The sequence below is a fragment of the Leopardus geoffroyi genome, chromosome A3 (genome assembly GCF_018350155.1).
Source record: "Leopardus geoffroyi isolate Oge1 chromosome A3, O.geoffroyi_Oge1_pat1.0, whole genome shotgun sequence".
NCBI lineage: Eukaryota > Metazoa > Chordata > Mammalia > Carnivora > Felidae > Leopardus > Leopardus geoffroyi.
In genome coordinates, this window is record NC_059336.1 from 27,341,696 (window position 1) to 27,361,503 (window position 19,808).

Below are 19,808 nucleotides of genomic sequence, written 5' to 3' on the forward strand. Positions count from 1 at the left end.
ACACACTTTCAGACAGCTATCATTTCTAATCTAGGCTCTATGTCTCATAAGATGGGTGGCTTAGGCATGTTACATCACCTCTTCAAACTTTCTTGTCCTCATCCGTGATGTAGAAAATATTACCTAACCTCACAGCGTTGTCATAAGTGTTCATTTCTAGACCACAGTATTCAGTACAGAAACTGACACATGATAGATTCATGGTAAATATGAATTGCCATTATTTTTGCCTGATGTCTTTTCCTCCCTTCCCCCAGTTATACTTTCCCCTTCAGTTTTTCTTCCCCATCTTTTCTTTCATCAGTGCCTTCCCCCCAGCCCCCTTCCCTTTCTCCTTCTCTTTTTTCAGTCCATGATGCCGAGGACAGGACTGGACATACAGTAAGTACTTCTGAGAGAGGGAGACACTCTACTGTCAGGAGGATAGAGACAAATGTTTAAGGAAGGATTCCTTATTTCTTATGATTATGTATTACTTTCTCACTGCTTGCTTGCTTGAGCCATTCATTCATTCATTCGTTCATTCATTCAAATTTGTCTCACACAAAATGCCAATTGCCTCTAATTTGGCTTTGTTTCTTTCTGGGAAGGAAGGCCCACTTCAACACGGGTGCCGCTGGCACATCTCCCACACTTTCACAGAGTGCCCAGCTGAGACATGTGATGCATGTGATCCTTCTGCCTGGCTGACCTCAGGTATGTCTCATCCCTCTTAGTTCACTGCACACAACCCTGGCCCATTTCCAAAACTAATAAAGGCAGGGCATCGTTCTGCTGCAGTGATCTCTGTTCCGTCCTCTGCACCTGAGCCCTCCATTCTCTCTGGACATGTCAGTCATGAAGCCCTATTTAATGACCATTTCCATTCTCCTGATCCTGGTTCCTAAGACTCCAGGTAACTCAGACCTCTCTCAAAGGTTTTGGGGTCTTGCGTGTGGTATTGTTATCTTGATGACCTCTGAGATGACTCCCACTCACATATCACAGGCACTACCTAAAGCCTTCCTGGTCTCAGACAGGTTGGGAACGTTACTCCCAAGGTCCATCTCATGTCAAGATCTCCCCTGGTTCCGCTCTGCCAAGACAAATTTAAGAGGTTGTTGCTTCTTCTCTCCTGGGCTAGTGGAGTATCGAAGCATGAGGCATTTTAGGTAGTGCTGTCACTGGGAGGATAGATTGATTCATGTGTTTGGTGTGCGAGATTGGATCCAAGTTGGGGAGCTATCAGATGAATCAATGGTAGTTTGGGAGAATGAGTTGTGGTGGGGATGGTATATGACCTTAGAGAGAGAGTAATATTAGAAAAATGAGTGGGCATGAGGAGGGGGTAAGCAATTCTGTTTAGAGGATTGGTCTGGATTGATGTTCTGGTGTAGTCTGGAGAGGGAAGGCTATTTTTTGCTGAATGGAGCTGAGGGCGGAGTTGGGTAGGACTGAAAGTTAGGGTGAAGCTGGTGGTGGGGTTGTGTTTTGGATTAATGCTGTGAATTGGGTTGGGTGGCTTGGCTAGTATCCTGTTTGTGTTAAATTTTATAACTGAGCCTTAGGTGGTTAGAGAAGAGACAGAGCTGCAAGTTGGAGTTAGCTGTTTATTCAAGTAGGTGTGTTATTCAAGCTGGGCATATGTGGGGGGTGTCCGGGCAGGGGTTGGCTTAGCCTGAGTTTGGGGGTGATTAAGCTTGAGTAAGACAGTTGCATTCATCAGAGCAGAGCCGTGGCTGTTGAAATGGGGAGAGTGAACGCTGCGTGAAAAATATCTGGTAACTATTTTCAAATTCTTAAAAAAGTTTCTTGGGTGTGATTGGGGGGGGAGCACTGAAAAGCAATAAATATAACTGTAGGCAGTGAGGAAAAATGAAACTGGGAAGCTGGAATGTCCTTAAGTGGCTCTCCTTAAACTTTGACATGTACAGAAAGACACGGCAATAATCTCATCCCAGCCCCACAGAGAGCCAAGGTTGTTTCTTTTCTTGGGACTGAATTCAGAATTACTGTTTTCTCCTCCCTCTCTTATTTCTCTTTCCCCTTCCCACCCTCTCCCTACTTCACCTTCTCCTACCCCTTATTTCTCACTCTGTTTCATCCTCTTCACCTGAGAGACACTTGTCCTCATGTTCCGTGAAGTTCAGTCCCCATGTTGGAACAGTGGTAAAAACCACAGGGAAGTTTGCAGATGACAACAAAGGAAGACAAGTATTCCATGCTTCACAAGTTGTACATAGTGTTGCCTCCCTAATAACTATTTGATACTTTCACCTGGCAGTTCATGGGCAGGAACTGTTCCAGACAAACTTTTCTGGGGTAACCAAAGTCATTTTTTTCCTTTCATCACCCCAAAACATATACTTAGGAAATTAATGTGTTTGAAAGCCGAGACTCTGTCTTTGCAACTTATGTATTCCTAGTATTGAGGTGAGTGCTTTGCACAGAGTACGTTTATTGAATGAATTAATGAATACATATAAATGACTTATGCCTAATATATAAATAAATATATATTCTATATTTTATATATTATATATTTATTAAATATATAAATCTATAAATATATATAAATTTTTATAGATTAAAATTTTATAATTAAATTTAATATATAATTTTATAATTAAATTTAATACATAATTTTATAATTAAATTTTATAATTAAATAAATTTTATAATTAAAATTAATCTATAAAATTAAAATTTTATATATTAAAAATTTATATATTTTTATATATTTAAATATTTATTTATATATTTATAAAATATATAAAGTATTTATATATTTTATATACATTCATATATATTATATATATATATATATATATATATAAAGAACCTTACAAGTTGGGTGGGAAAGGATCATGTTTGGGGTGCACAGGTGGCAAAGAAATCATGTATAACATTGCTTTTGGCTGTGTATGGAACTGTTAGAGTCTAGAGTGTTATGTTTTGTTTTTTGATTTATGATATTTTAATTTGCCCTTAATACAAGTCCAAAGTCAGTGAATGAGCCGGGCCATGTCTATGGGTGGATGCGAGAAGGTCAGGCAGGGTTGTAGCTCTCACTTCAGGCAGGAGCCCGTATTTTCTGGGAAACTCATGCACAGCACCCCTCCTCTGGCCTCTTCTCAGACCTGTCAAGTCAGAATCTCTAGAGACTTGATGTGAGTATACTTAACAACTCCCCAAGTTATTATAAAGTATGACCCATCTTATTAACCTCCTCCTTCACAAACACAGTTGAGATTTCCTGATCTGGTGCAAACTCTCTCATTCCCATTCCTGACATGGGGAGACTGGGTACAGAGTACAGAGGGTCAGAGGCAAAGCTGATATTTAAAAGCAGATCTTTAACTTCAATTTGGAGATGGAAGGATGATCGAAGGTGACATTAAATGAGTGTGGATATTACAATTTGAAATGGCAGGGAACTGTATAGGGTTAGCATAGCTGCAGGATTGAGAAACTAGAAATATCTATAACAAAACCTTTGTTTGTTTGTTTAGCCACTGTAAGCAGAATCCTCCTGGGTCTGCCTTGACCTGCTTCCCATGTGGAGAGTGAGGGAAAGGCAGCTTGCCTGATCCTCATTCCTGCTATCTGTGTTCCTATCTATCTTCTGGTGATGGAAGTCACCTTGGGTGCCCTGGCTCCCATCCACTGGATTTGGGAGAAAATAAAAGTCCACCAGTTCAAATATTAGCCAGAAGAGTGTGAGTATCACTCTAGCGGGGCCCTGCAGACCTCCTCCTTTGGTAAGTAGGATGATGCCAAGAGAGGGAGGGGTTCCGTGATGAGGGCAAGGATTAAAGTAGGAAATGCAGCGGTACCCCGATGTTGGAACATGGATGAAGGGGCGCCATTTTTTACCTCCTTGTTCTGGTTAACCAGCAGGCTGGCTGATGCCGCAGCAATTGCGTGCCTTCCATGGGCTGGAGTGCCAATTTCTGGGGAAGTCCATATATATATCAGTGCCCAGATGCTATGGGATGTCTGCCATTAAAGACAGAGTACTTTATACTTTCTTTCCCCTCACATTATCTGACTTCACCTAGACTTGGGACATCCTGCTTTCTGTTGACACAAAATTAACAGAATGTTCTTTTTGCCAGGCAGAAAACAATGTCAGATTTGCTTGACCAATTTTTATTAATGTGGGTGGGCACTGGAGACCTCTGTGTGCTTAGCACGGAGTACGTGGCCTGGCACAGAGTGAGTGCTGATAAATGGATGTGAAATGAGGGGATGGGTGGGTGGTTGAAAAGGTTCTTGAATGTGAAGCTATGGAGTCTGGACTATCTATAGATAGCTGAAGAAGTCCTTATGCCTAAAGACATCACGCAGGAAGACGCCACCCTGTCCTAGAAATCCTCTCATATAGGAAGGCAATGTCACACAGAGAGGAAAGAGCATGGGCTTAGTATCAAATAGAGAAGAATTGAATCCCAGGCCGGGTCAAGTGCAACGCTGTAGAAATGTGGACAGAACAAGATTTCTCTTTGAGCTTCAATGTCTTCATCTAAAGAATAGCAGTAACAATAAGCTTTTATGAAGGTTCAATGAGATATCATTTGTAAAATGCCTGACACATGGTTGAAGCTGGACGTATGATATGACTGTTAGTACTGTTTTCTTTCTAACGTTTATTTATTTTTGAGACAGAGAGAGACAGAGCATGAACGGGGGAGGGGCAGAGAGAGAGGGAGACACAGAATCCGGAGCAGGCTCCAGGCTCCAAGCTGACAGCACAGAGCCCGACGTGGGGCTCGAACTCACGGACCGCGAGATCATGACCTGAGCCGAAGTCGGCCGCTCAACCGACTGAGCCACCCAGGTGCCCCTGTTTTCTTTCTAATGGCTCCTTTGCTTTTGAAAGTTGCAATAAGTAACTAAATCTATTGATGACTAGCAATTATAGAAAGCTGAGTGAGTGTCAGGAACTTTGTCACTGGGGTATTTCCAGCCGAGGAGCCCATGTACACGTGCACGTATTTGGATGACTGATATATAGCTATCAGTGGTCAGTGAGGGGCTTTAGCCATTTGTGGAAAGCGCGTGGCAGAGGTCTGTACAGTGAGCACATGTGTATATGCTCAATATATGTGTGAATGCCGACGTGTGCACTCGTGCCTGTGCGTGTGCTCCAGCGTGCGCTCCCCAGGTACACGCAGCATCTGTTTCTGTGGGGCCAAGGTACAAAGAGAAACGTGTGTGGTACGTGTTTGCTCAAATGCTTCAAAGGACAAAGGCGCGCGGGGGCTGGAATGTGCGTGCCCTGCACGCCCCTGACGGAGCTCTGTGTGAGAAGCGTACCTCTGTACGGACACTTGAGAACACGTCCGGTGTGTGCCCCTGAAACCCTGGACCCTCAGGAAAAGCCTTTCATATCAGCAACAGTGTCTAATATTTAATTACTTCTTACTATGTGCCAGCTACTTTTCTGAGCACGCTACATATGCTAATCTAACATCACAAACGTTGTTACACCCATTGTGAAAACAATGCAACGGTGGGCTAGCCAACCAAAGTATCTGGCTAAAGGATGACGAGTTATAATGTCGGAACCCGCATTTGAACCAGGTGGTTTTGACTCCGGATCCTGTTAATACTCTCAGGGCTTGTTCTCTCGAAATCATGCTTCCCCACTCCTGTTATCACTGCTGCAAGGACACTAAACATGGCTATGTTTTCCCCAGGTGACCTGTTCAGATCCTACTATGGCAACAGCCAAGAGCCTTGGATTCCATGCCAGCTATACCACGGCATGTGCAGAAACACCTGCAGAAAAAATGAAATTCAATACTTAACCTGCCCAAGTGATCAAAAGTGCTGCCTGAAACGGTCTGTGAAAATAGCCCGTTCTAACAATGTGAAGGATTATGACTCCGACTCCAACCTGTCAGTTACAAACATTTCAAGCTACTCTAAAATTTGAACATCACCAACCATACCACCTCCCCCCGGAGTAATTCTTCCCTCATTCTGGAACACCCTCTCCATAAAAACGCATTCCTTCTCACGTGTGTGTCTTTCGTCTGTGAACCGTCATCATTGGACAGGGGAAGGTTAGGCAGGAGCTGGGGAGCAACAGAGTACTGGAAAGGACACTGGCCAAGAAAGCAAATAGGATCCCAGAGTAGCTCGGTAAATGTTGAGGGTGCCAAGGAAGGGAGGAAATCACATTTCGGCTCTGCTTTGGTACCACCAAGAGGGCTGTGATTCATTCTTAGGCAGCAGGGAGAAGGTGACGACTGTATTGAGCCTGGATTATCCAGTGAATATGTAGGGGAGATCACTGAGTCCTCTGAGTAAAACGTCGTTAAGATTACGACGAGGACAAGATGGTTGTCTTTGATATCCAGACAACCATCCTGGTCTGTTTGGTATGATGTGATGTCCTCAGGAAGAACCAGAACCAGACGGATGACGAGGACTGAGTAGAGGAATCTGTTGGACAAATTCGGGCAACATTTCCTGAGAGGTAGAGGAGTTGGAAAGTGGACCAAGCAGGGTTGATCCTGAGCATTCTTCTGGTTTCGAGTCTGGAGGACCATTTCTGGGTGTGAGACAGAGGTGGTTGTGGTCATGGTGAGAGAAAGGGAATTGAAACAGAAGCTGGATACTGTACTTGAAAACCTTTAAGATTCCTTTCATTCCTGAGAATGTAAGGATATTAACTTTCCACTCCAAACTTAGTCACAACTAATAGTAGGACATACTATGGAATTATCATTGTGTTATGTAGACTCCTTTTCCATGGCTAATGCTTCATCTCTCCCCCTCTTTGGATCGAAACTTCTAGAAGTTTGAGTCTGGATTATTTTAATAATAATTTAATAATCTTCATAATGTTTCCCATTATCAGACAAATGACAATTTCAGCCCAAATGGACCAAAGGCCATGCACTCACTAAATGACCAATTTATACAGCTGGATTTTAATTTTCATAGAACTTAGAAGTCTGGTGGGAAATCTTAATGACGTTTACGTCTTTGAGATCCACTGACATTCAGACGTGTTTGTCAGACAGGGGATAGGGGCTTGACAGAAGCCAGGTTTCAAGAAGGGAGGCAGAAATTTTCTGGAATAAGTAGCATGATTGGACACAACTTTTAATATTTAAAAGAATATATTGGTCCCAGGTTCAGCACAGGAGTAATATTTCAGACTTTCTACTTCAGAAGTTTTTGTAAAGGGAAAATGGTTGTGGAATTCTAGGCTTAAGGCAGATTCCCATTTCCTTGGTTTCTCCATGTCTTCAAGAAAGAAACATAATATGGAGTCAGAAGGGTTTGTTCTCTGTTCCCCATCACTGCTCAGAAGCTGTGTGATCTTGGGCAAGTTCTATATATACATGTTCAACCCAGACAACATCTCTGAGGCCCAGACACCCATATTGAATTATGTATGTGCTAGGTTATCATGGATTTCTCAGCTCTCTCAGATTCAAGTGTCCTAAACTGAATTTCCACCCTGTTTGCCTGGCCTTTTCTGGTCTTCGCTTTTGAGTAATCGACACCTACCATTCATCCCATTGCTCAACTCAGAAACTTGGGAATCATTCTAGATCCACCAATTTATCTGAAGTCACCATGTCCAAACCATTAACATGTGCTTTTGGTTCCAACTCAAACTGATCTCCATTTAATGATGAAGCCAACTTTTGCATAACCAAAAGGAGAGGGTTCACTATTTCCTTAAAGTGAAAAATCTTAACTAATCAAGAAATCCTTCAGGTTTTAGTCCCTTGAATGTTCTTTTTTTTTTTTTACTCTTTTAGGGATCTTTAAGGCCATCCACCTTTGCTTTTCTCAACAAGTAATTTCCTTTGTTCAAATGTGTATTTGTCTGTATTTTGATCGTTATTAGCATCCTTATCAAATAGTGTCTTTGATGTTTGCTATTTCATAAGGTCCACCATCAGCTTCTCTCATTGTTCCTTCTCCGGTTTCACTTTCTCCACTGCTCATCGACACAAGTCTTATAAGGATTTTTTAGGTATATTAAGTTATAAAAGAAAGCCTGTGATTTTGATGTGTTAAAGAGGGTAGAGAGTGATTCCCAGCCTCTGCCTGATGGATATTCTTCTTCCTTCCTAAAAAAAACAAATCTAATAAATGGCAGACATTTATTTTAAACCTTTGAGTCTGGTCATTCTTGCCCAACAAGTTGGTGTCGTTTGTAAGATCTGAGGAAGGGTGGAGGTGGAGTGTAGGATGAGGACTGAATTTACACACAGTCTTAACTCTCAGATCCTCCTCTGTATCTCCCCTCTGTGGCCTGGAGATTCCATGGCTCCATGCCTGAGTTCCGAAATGCTTTGTGTTTCAGGCACGGACTATAATCTGAGTTCAACCATGTAGTTTTGCTGGTCTGTTAACCCTTACCACCAATAACTGAGAAAACTCGGGTCTACTGTTTTTTAGGTGAGACTCTATTCAGTAGGGTTCTCAGTCAAATGGTTAAAAAGAAAGTCTCATCTCTAATCTCTGTTTAGCTTATTTTAAATAAGCATAACTTTAAATATAGCATGACTATAGCGTAACTTAGTATAATGTGGAATTGGTGACCGGAGACTATCTCCAAACTAGTATTGTTTTCCTGCTTCATTCTTATGCTAGGATGTTCCAAAATATCTAAGAGAAAAATCTGGAAATCTCCCATTTTGGCCAGAAAGTAGTCATGATATTTATGGTGAGAAGAAGTTTACAAAAGGAAATAAAAATTCTAAATTCTCTCCTTTACAGATATATCTACAAGAGTTTAAAAACATCACTGATGAACTTCAAAGGGAAAAAAACCCTGTAAGCTTTTTCAGATACACATAGAACAAATGCCTTTGATAAACTAATAATAATAATAAATACTAATAATAATTTGTACTCAAAACCATCCTATTGCCAGCCTCTATATGCCTCAGATTTTCTACACAACAACTCCAGATACTCTATGAAACTGCCTCAATATAAGATTAAGCCTTCAAAACATTCTTGCCATGTAATTTTTTAATGTTTAAATGAATACCACCTAGAAATGATGGTAAATAGATGTTATTCCATTTAGATTAAATACTCCAAAGACTTTTGAGCAGATTCACTCTGTGTTATGGAAATTAGCTCTCCTGCTGTCCAGAACATAATAGATCAAAAACGAGAACTTCTCCTCAGAGTATGTTTAGGATTGCGAAGGGCAAAGGGGTCGAGGAATTACTATATTTTAAACAACAAAAGTGAGTGTAGAAGGAGGCATTGAATACATGCTAATATTGAATACATGTAACAAACAACTCTTTTAACATGTAAGGTAATCCCTATTTTATTTTATTTTTTAATTTTTTTTAACGTTGATTTATTTTTGAGACAGAGAGAGACAGAGCATGAACGGGGGAGGGGCAGAGAGAGAGGGAGACACAGAATCGGAAGCAGGCTCCAGGCTCTGAGCCATCAGCCCAGAGCCTGACGCGGGGCTCGAACTCACGGACCACGAGATCGTGACCTGAGCCGAAGTCGGACGCTTAACCGACTGAGCCACCCAGGCGCTCCGGTAATCCCTATTTTATAGATCAAAGGCTTTATTTCTTTCAGAGTCCAGAGTGTTAACCATTACACAACAGAACCAAGGCTTTATTTCTTTCAAACACACGCACACACACACACACACACTGAAAACACCACCCCCCAAACAAAAGCATTTTGGAGTATTACATATGCATTGTAAATTATTTTGAAATAAAATCATGTTTAGAAAGGCACCATTCTATCAAAAAATTGTGAAGGAAAATGATCAAAAATTTGGAAATAAGTAAAAGAGATTACTGGGTGTTCTTTCAGTGGAATGCTGGACATGATCTAGTAGATCCCCTGGGATTATAATTCTATTAGGGGTGTCCACGATTAAATTAATTTTCCACTGACTAAGCTATTTAGAAACGTTGTATGGGTAGTGGTTAATTAATAGAGAACTGTATCATTGCCAAAATTCTTTTGAGAGTCATTACAAACTATTCCCATCCATAGCAATGCAAAGGGACAGATGCAGTTGGATGCCCCTGACTTCTTTCTGGTGGGAAACAGCCCTGAATGTTAGAGTTTATTGCTCTTCAGTATATTAAATAGGTTTACAATTTCTGTACATTTGCAAATTTATTTCAGAGTTCATTTGATGGATTATATTCATCACTGTTTCTCTGAACCGGTCTTAACATCTTACTGATTTCTTTATTCTTTATGAGTTAAATGAAATCATGGAAATCTTTTCATTTTATGTCTACCTGTGACATGTTTTTAACTTTAGAACTTTATACCATGCTCTGTTTCATCACAGTAAAGATACATGATGGACGTACGAAACGTGTGGAATTTGTATCTGTGGTTTTGTAATTTTTTGCAAGAAAAGCGGAGTGATACTGACTGCCTGAGTATGAAACAAAATTACATAAATTAAATGGTTTTTATACTAATGATACATTTTTTTTCTAGTAGAGTTATAAAATCAGATGGACAATTTTAGTTTTGGCCTGATACAGCCAAGCTATAGATCAGTAACTGACAAAGTAGTTGGGCATCCGATCAAGGTCCCCTCAATGGATAGGACCACTCTGTGTCACTTTGTCAGTCTTTTATTTAACAGTAGCATTTCCTGTGTTTTTCTAAAAGAAATTCTTTCTTAAAACAAGGCCAGAAAGATATTAACCTATATTTCCTGAATATTTTAGTTTGCCTTGTTTATCTTTGAAGCTCCAGCCATTCCCAGAGGGTCTGGAATACAGTTGGCATTCAGTACATATACGTGGGTAAGTGAAAGAAATGAACAATTTTGAGCCTTGCTTTCACTGCCTATGAAGTCTTTAAAAATTTACTTTTGATATTCAATTTTTAATATGGAGTATATTTCTCTTATGTTTGTGAGAGGGAGGTGTATAATTACACTTTCCTGAGAGGTACAACCAAATTTATAGCTGCACTAACTGGCTAGTCCTATTTTCCCACTTATGTCCATCATATATCAAAATTCCCTGTATACATGGTCTGTTTCTGGGCTCCCTATTGTGTACCATTGGTCATTATGTTTATGCCTGCATCGATATTTCTCTATCTTAACAACTATAGTCATATAAATAGTTCTAATATACGGTAGATTAAGTCGCCATCCTATTTATTTTCCTTCAGAAGTTTCTTGGCAATCTTGACCTTTACCTCTACATAGTTTTCTATTAATTTTTTTTTCAATTTCATAAAACTATGTTGGGATTTTGATTGACCTTGCATCAAATTAACAAACCAATTTGGGAAGAAGTTACATCTTTACAAAACTATGTCTTAATTTCATGATCATGGATCATTTTTCCACTTATTTAGGATTTTTTTTAATGTTTATTTGTTTTTGAGGAGAGAGTGTGGGTGAGGGAGGGGCAGAGAGAGAGGGAGACAGAAGATCCAAAGTGGACTCTGCGCTGACAGCAGTAAGTCCCACGCGGGGCTTGAACTCACAAACTGCGAGATCATGACCTGAGCCGAACTCAGACACTCAACTGACTGAGCCACCCAGGCGCCCCTACTTAGGATTTTTTAATGATTTCTCGTGGAATCATATCTGAAGACACGGCTTGTAGGTTTGCTGAGAGGTAAATTAAGAGAAGAACATGTAGGGCTTTAATGGTCACATCCTGGAAGTAACTTACATAATTTCTCTCTTCATACTCCTGTTTAGAACTGCATTGCCAAGAAAACCATAAGACTTTACTGAAAATTCTTTGACTTTCCCAGAATTAGAATAACTTATGGTCCCCATCTTTGAGCAGAAGGCAGATTTTAAAGGCTGCATCCCCTCAAAGGGGGGTATGCTCCCTGACTTCAGATTTGGCCAGGAAGAAGAACGGACAAGGTGAAACCTTCTAAAGTGAAACCAGAATCCATAGAGAACAATGACAACAAAGATTTTTTTTTCCCAGAAAACTTATGCCTCACAAATAAAATGTCCCTATTTTTACATTGATGGCATTGCCATGGACCAGTGACTGCTGTGTGTCTTCTCTTTTTTGAATTGGAGTCTTTGTTGCAGGTGTCTTGTCTCTGCTTCATTATTTTATATCTAGTGTGTGTATCAGGGGAAGGAGCAGAAAACTTGTTCTTGGTTTATAGGTCATGATTAGGAGGAAGTAATCGTGAAAATTGATTACCTGGAGATCCTGGAGTTTTGAGCTGGAGACGGTGACTGGAGAAGGCGCTGGCTTGTCCTCTCAGGGGAGGAGAATGTTCTGTACACAGGAGGAAGACAGAAATACGAATTTGGTAGACTGGCAAAGAGCGGCTAGGTAATCTTAAATTCTATTTCTTTTTCCTACACATTCCAGCCTCCTTTACAGTTAGTCAGCTGGGGGCTACGTAACTGGCTCTGCTAATGGAATATGGACAAAAATATAATATGCCACGTTAAGGCCTTGCTCCTAAAATCTCTGATGAGTCAGCTTTCCTCATCCTCCATATTGTGCAACTGGAAGCCAAGTACTTAAAGATGGCACAGCCACAAAATGGGACAAATCAAGATGCTGGAGTCACCACTTGGAATCACCATCCCGAGTCGTCCAGGAGAGTCAGGTGACCAGGAATGGAGGACGATGTGAGCAAAAAACTAACTTTTATTTTCTTCAACCAACGAGTTTTTCGGGGTTGTCTGTTGTAGCAACTGGTATTATTAATCATCCCAAACCATGTATTTTCAATGACCCAAGAAAGGGATTCTAGGTATCCCAGTCAAGGATAAAGAAATCTTGCCCCATTATCTGGTTCACTCCAGATTTCTGACATCCCATTTCTCTTTGTAAGTGTGTTTTGCTGAATGTGTTAGATCACCTTAATTTGCAATTTCATGAAGGAGTTACCTGTTGGATGGGAGGATGCACAGGGACTGGCTGGTCGATTTTCCTGGGAGATAATGGGAGTTGTTTGGGGCAGCCTACGGCTCTTCTGGCTAGAAATTTTCCCTTTGTCACATGTTTACTTAGCCAAATTTTCAGTATCTTCTGTAGTCTTCTTCATAAGTATTCCAATTAGTTTTTGGCCTCTACTGCCTGCAAAGCAGAAGGAAAACCACAATGACTCAAAGGTATCAATGAACCATTCATAATAATAAATGTAGTAACATATGTGAAGAAGGACCTGCAAACTTAACACCTGTGGTCAATAAACATGATTATGTGTGTAACACATCTAGCTCAGGCCTCATATATACCTATTTCCTTGAATCTCAGATACATTTTCTTGCACATTCCAACACTTGTGAACTTCGGATGCATTGTACCATCGATGTTAAGAGCACCTTGTTAATCACCACAACATCGGAATAAGTTGTAAGCTATATGCTTAATCACATTGAGAAAAACAACCAAACGCTGTGGTGTTTTAATATGCCTTGAAATTGTATTGTCACTTTAAGAATTATTAAAGAGGTCAAGGTCATTCACAGAGATTCTAAACAGTAGTTTGGGAATACGATCCTATGCATAATTGCCAGGGGCTAAACTTTCATGAATATTTTATTGATATCTTATATACTTTGTAAATGATAAAAGGATATCCAAGAATGAGATTGTTCCAAAAGACAAAATTGTTGCAGGCACACAGAAAATAGGATGTGTCATAGTTAAGCCAGCGGATAACTGAGTAAAAATCAAGGTGTTAAGTCATACTCCTTACTATATCAGATTCGGTTGCATTATTTTCAGCAATTAGCTGAACCAATTTAAAAGGACCCATTTTTACATGCCTCTCCAGGTTTCCTTGACCCCATCTGCTTCACAGATCTTTGGCTATTTGCTCACAGGAGAGCCCTGACCACCACTGACATCACCACAACCCCGATACCTGCCAGATGGAACAAGGATTGTGCTCCTGCATGATGCCTACATCATGCGGGGAACCCAACCAAAGCAAAGCCATGGAGCATCTGGATGCTTTCACCATTTCTGGAGAAGTACCACATCTTGGGGAATGAATGGAGTTTGGTTAATCAATGACTGCTCAGAAGGGCTGTTTGATGCAGCTTAGAAGAGGCAGGGAAATAATGCTCATGAGGCAAATTTTGATCAATAAGGGCCTTAAGACAGGAAGAGGCCAGCAGGTTTGTTCCTTTGTCTTATTCCCCTGAAACACTGTTCTGATTGGCCAAGCAACTGATGATGTTTTCTCTCGAAGCCATGGAGAAGCCATCGACAGCTTGGTAAGGCATCTCTGGGGTCCATCTCTGTCCTGGGATTATCATCCCAACTGAAGTGTTAGTATACAAGCTTTGCCTCAAATTCTGCTTTCTAAGGCAGTGTTTTTCAAACTTGTTAAAACCCAGGTTGCTGAGCCCACCTCCATAGTTTCTGTTTTAGTAGGTCTGGGATAGAGCCCAAGAATTGTATTTCTAGTAAGTTTCTAGGTAATAATTATTGATAACAGTCCGTTATGATCCTTTTTATTTTGAATCATCTGTTGCAATGTTTTCCTTCATTTCTGGTTTTATTTGAGTTTTCTCTTTTTTAGTTAGTGTGGCTAAGGGTTTGATTTATTTTTTCAAAAACAACAAATCTTAGTTTTGCTGATTATTTGTGATTGTATTTTTTTCCATTCTTATTTGAATTATTCCTACTCTAATCTTTATTATTTCTTCCCTTCTGCTAACTTTGGGCTTAGTTTTTTTTTTTTTTTTCCCTAGTTATTGGAGTTGTATTGTTAGTTTATTGAGATTTTTCTTCCTTTTTAATGTAGTCATTTATCACTATAAACTTCTCATTTAGTACTGCTTAGCTGAATCCTATAATTTTGATATGCTGTATTTTGTTTTGTTTACATCAAGATTTATTTTATTTTGTTTTTATTATTATTTTTTTTTAGAGAGAGAAGAACGCAAGCAGGGGAGAAGGGCAGAGAGAGAGAGAGGGACAGAGAGAGAATCATAAGCAGGTTCCACACTCAGTGCCGAGTCTGACACTGAGCTCGATCCCATGACCCTGAGATCATGACCTGAGCCAAAATCAAGAGTTGGACACTTAACCAGCAGAGCCACCCAGGGGCCCCTGTTTATATCAAGATGCTTTTAAAATTCCCTTTTGATTTTCGCTTTGATCCAACATTTGTTTGAGAGTGAATTGCTTAGTTTCCACTTACTAGTGAATTTTTCTTTTTTCTTGATGTTATTGATTTTTTATTTTATTGATTATGTTTGGAAAAGGTGCTCGGAATTATTCTGATTTTCTTTTTTTTTTTTTTAATTTTTTTTTCAACGTTTATTCATTTTTGGGACAGAGAGAGACAGAGCATGAACGGGGGAGGGGCAGAGAGAGAGGGAGACACAGATCGGAAACAGGCTCCAGGCTCTGAGCCATCAGCCCAGAGCCTGACGCGGGGCTCGAACTCACGGACCGCGAGATCGTGACCTGGCTGAAGTCAGACGCCTAACCGACTGCGCCACCCAGGCGCCCCTGATTTTCTTAAATTAAGACACGTGTGACATATGTGATCTGCCTGGTGACTGTCTGGTGTTCACTTAGGGATGTCTGTTCTTCCACTGTTGGGTAGAAAGACCTGTGTATGTCTGTTAGTGTTCAACTCAGCCATATCTCCATTGATTTTCTGTCTGGATGTTGTATCCATTATTGTAAATGGGGTTTTAGAGCCCCAACTATTATCTTATTGCCATAGATTTCTTCCTTCAGATCTGTTAGTATTTGCCTTATATATTTAGGTGCTCTAATATTGGGTGCAAATACATTTACAATTGTTATGTCCTCTTGATGAATCAACTTCTTTATCATTATATAATGATTTCTTTGTCTCTTGTGACAGTTTGTGACTTAACATCTTTTTGTTAGATGTAGCCACTTTTCTCTCTTGCTTAACAATTGCACAGATTCTCTTTTTCTCTGTGGCTTTACTTCTTTCCTCTTTCTCTCCCTCCACCCTTCTCTCTTTTTGCAAATTGTACACTTTTAATTTAATTTCAAAAATCCCCTTTGCATGACAATAAGGGGTCTGGAGAAAGCAAAGTCATAATAATGAGGAGAAAGGAAGAAGAAGAACACTCACAAACATGATGCCAAGTGCTCACTGCCCACTGTGCTCCCTGGCTAGGAGAGACGTGGGATCAAAGGGAAAAGCAAGCAAAGTTTTTCTTGACACAAATAAGGGTCCTGGGGCATGCCACTCTAATCGAATTGCTTGGCAATGCAAGATGCAAAAAAAAAAAAAAAAAAAAAAAAATGGAGACTGTGACATCTCAGGACCATGGAGCAGATGCACCAACATGAAAGGGAATCCTTTAGGTAACTTCCAAGGTGCATAAGCCCCTCCCTCACCCTTTTGCCCTCACTTTCACGTAGGTATGTCTTTAAATTTAATGTCTCTTGAATTTTGTTTTTATTTATTTATTTTTATCTATTTAGCCTCTTTGCCTTTGAGCTGAGAAGTTAATCCATTTATGTTTAAAGTAATTCTTGATAGGTGAGGAATTACTATGCCATTGTGTTGTTTTCTGTTTTGCAGTTTGTCTTTCTCTCCTTCTCATGCTGTCTTCCTTTGTTATCTGCTGAGTTTTTTTGAGAATTATTTGCTTTGATTCTTTTTTTTTATCTTTTCTATATCTATTATAGGGTTTTCTTTTTTGAGGTTAGTTTGAGACCTGCATAAAATATCTTATAGTCATGATCATTTAAGTTAGTAACAACTTTAGTCTCATAAAAACTCTGTAATTTTATCCCCCTCCATGCACACTTTGTGTTCTTGTAGAGTTTGCTTCTTTTTATATTGTGTATCCATTAACAGATGTTTGTCTTCTTACTTTTATATTACAGTTTATATTAATTTATGCACCTCTAAAGTTCTACATTATTTTTTATCTGTCTACATATTTAACTTTACCAATAAATTTTATGCTTTTCATATTTATGCTGCTTAGTGTATTTTATTTCAAATTGAAGAACTCCCTTATGCATTTCTTATAAGGTAGGTCTAGTGGTGACAAACTTCCTCAGTTCTTCTTTGTCTGGGAAAGACTACCTCTTTTAGAGGATAGTTTTGCTGGGTATAGTATTCTTATATCAATGTGGGATCTGGGCAGTTCTATTGGCTAGGGTTAGCACTGGTGAAAACTAAAGGGCAAAATCTTCAGTGGCAAAAGCTTCGGTGGCTTCAGGTGTTTCCAGTGGCAGTGAGGGCTGCTTAATTCCTTGGTGGCAAAGAGTTCTGAGGTCTTCTCTCCTTTTCCCCTGCATATGGAGGTCATTGCTGAGGAGACTCCTTTTGATGCTGAGATTTGCTAGGCTGGGGGATGGGGTGATGCAGGTAAAATGCTTCCTACACTTCTATGCAGGTGTCCTTGGGTTTTGTGTTCCACTGGTGGCTTCTTAATTGTACTCTGACACTCCCTCTGAGCTATCTGCATCAATGGAAAGTTATTATATGTTGTTGTTGTTGTTGAGGGATGAGCACTAAGATCTCCTAGTTTGCCTTCTTACTGACATTGCTCCCTAACTTTTGTTTTTTACCTTCCATCTTTTCCTACTTTTCTTACCACCAATTTCCCACTCCCATCTTTTTTCCCCTTCTTTTATTTTGATGGCTAGTATAGTGCTGGATACGCATTAAGTACTACTGATAAATGTGAAATGCTCCTGATAAGAGTATAAAGAAATGTATTTTTTAAGTTTCTTTTTTTCCTTATAATTACTAGATTTTTTCATTGTTTACCTGATGGACTCATTCTAATTTGTTTTATGCAAAATACAAACTGTTTGTTTCTTACTGGGAAGGAAGGCCCACCTTTCTGTGGGAGCTGGCAAGCTCCTACACTCACATAGTGTGCCCAGATGAGATATATAATACATGTTATTTTTCTGCCTGGCTGACCTCAGGCATATCCCATCCTTCTTAGTTCACTGCCCACAACCCTGACCTACTTCTGAAACTAATAAAGCGGGACATTGCCCTGCTGGAAAGATATTTATTCTGTCCCCTGTGTGGGCTCTTCATTCTTTCTGAATCTGTCAGTTATGAAGACCTATTTAATGATCATTGTCATCCTTCTGATCCTGGCTCTTAAGACTTCAGGTAACTCAAGCTATTTTCAAAGGCTCTGGGGTTCTGCATGTGGCTTTGCAATTTTGGTGACTTGGCATAAGGCAGCTCAGAGATGTTAACCTCAAGTTTTTATCATGCCAGGATGTTACTGGCTTTGTACTGCAACAATTCATTTGAAGGTTTGGTGCTCCCGGGTAGAGCAGTGGGGGAGAGTATTGGATATACAGCAGTGTTAGGGTAGCAATGTCACTGGGATGACAGCTTGGGACATGGCTTATGTGTGATAAATTGAGCACAAGTTGAGGATATGTAGGATCAATCAAGGGGTTTCTTTGGAGACTGGGAAGTGAATTGTACAGAGAGGATGGGACCTTTTGTTTGGGGGTAATGGTAGAAAAATAAATAGTAATTAGCTGGAAGTGAGTGTTTGTATTTACGAAATTAGGCTGGGCTGATGGTTTAGGATAGGCTGGGCTGGGAATATTTGTAGTTAAATGGATCTTGCAGTTAAGTTGAGTGAAGTTGAGAATTGAAGTAGATGGAGTCTCCATGTGGGCTGGTTGTTGGTTTGAAGCTAGGTATTGGTCTTCGGTGACTTGATTAGTGTTGTGTTTGTCTTGAGATTGGGGATTGGGTTGGCATAAGATGGAGGTAGGCTTGGGATTTGGAACTAGGTATTGGTGTTGGGTGACTTGATCAGTGTTGTGTTTGTCTTGAGACTGGGGGTTGGGTTGGCATAAGATGGAGGTAGGCCTGGGATTTGGAACTAGGTATTGGTGTTGGGTGACTTGATCAGTGTTGTGTTTGTCTTGAGACTGGGGATTGGGTTGGCATAAGATGGAGGTAGGCTTGGGATTTGGAACTAGGTATTGGTGTTGGGTGACTTGATCAGTGTTGTGTTTGTCTTGAGACTGGGGATTGGGTTGGCATAAGATGGAGGTAGGCCTGGGATTTGGAACTAGGTATTGGTGTTGGGTGACTTGATCAGTGTTGTGTTTGTCTTGAGACTGGGGATTGGGTTGGCATAAGATGGAGGTAGGCTTGGGATTTGGAACTAGGTATTGGTGTTGGGTGACTTGATCAGTGTTGTGTTTGTCTTGAGACTGGGGATTGGGTTGGCATAAGATGGAGGTAGGCCTGGGATTTGGAACTAGGTATTGGTGTTGGGTGACTTGATCAGTGTTGTGTTTGTCTTGAGACTGGGGATTGGGTTGGCATAAGATGGAGGTAGGCCTGGGATTTGGAACTAGATTTTGTCAGGTGTTTGTTTCAAGGAGACTGAATGTGAGGTTGAAATGGATAGAGTTTGTACTGGGCTGGAGTAGAGGCTGGCTGGACTTGAATCAGACATCTGATTTGATAACAGCAGAGCTGTTATTAAAATGGCAATCAGTTGGTTCTGGATTAAATATCCAATGTCCTTTTCCAATTTTTCAAAGACTTCCTTGAATGTGATTCTCATTGACCATAATAGCCCTAATGTAAGAGAAGGTAGTGAAGGTAAATGAAATCAGAAGGCTCAAATGTTTCCAGATCTCTTCAAATCTTGGCATTTACAGTAAACACATACACCAGAATACAACAAAAGATGGGGCGCCTGGGTGGCGCAGTCGGTTAAGCGGCCGACTTCAGCCAGGTCACGATCTCACGGTCCGTGAGTTCGAGCCCCGCGTCAGGCTCTGGGCTGATGGCTCAGAGCCTGGAGCCTGTTTCCGATTCTGTGTCTCCCTCTCTCTCTGCCCCTCCCCCATTCATGCTCTGTCTCT

General features: G+C 40.4%; 1 protein-coding gene across 2 annotated transcripts; it reads left to right on the forward strand.

Moving 5' to 3' along the window:
* The first annotated feature begins 789 nt into the window (after positions 1 to 789).
* On the forward strand, positions 790 to 6,004 carry DEFB116 (defensin beta 116). Of its 2 annotated transcripts, none has more exons than XM_045444995.1 (2): positions 790 to 895; positions 5,682 to 6,004. In XM_045444995.1, exons 1-2 carry the CDS (start codon positions 829 to 831, stop codon positions 5,918 to 5,920), a joined length of 306 nt encoding a protein of 101 aa, XP_045300951.1. In that variant the 5' UTR covers positions 790 to 828; the 3' UTR covers positions 5,921 to 6,004. The 2 variants fall into 2 exon arrangements, 1 of the variants encoding a protein (XP_045300951.1); XR_006703266.1 differs by lacking the exon at positions 790 to 895 and adding an exon at positions 1,200 to 1,760 and having other exon boundaries at positions 5,682 to 5,787.
* The last annotated feature ends 13,804 nt before the right edge of the window (positions 6,005 to 19,808 follow it).

Excerpts from the sequence above, each read along its gene's own strand:
- DEFB116 (XM_045444995.1), top strand. The coding sequence starts at position 829 with ATGTCAGTCATGAAGCCCTATTTAATGACCATTTCCATTCTCCTGATC. Across the intron at positions 896-5,681 it reads CCTGGTTCCTAAGACTCCAG|GTGACCTGTTCAGATCCTAC; the intron begins GTAACTCAGACC and ends TGTTTTCCCCAG.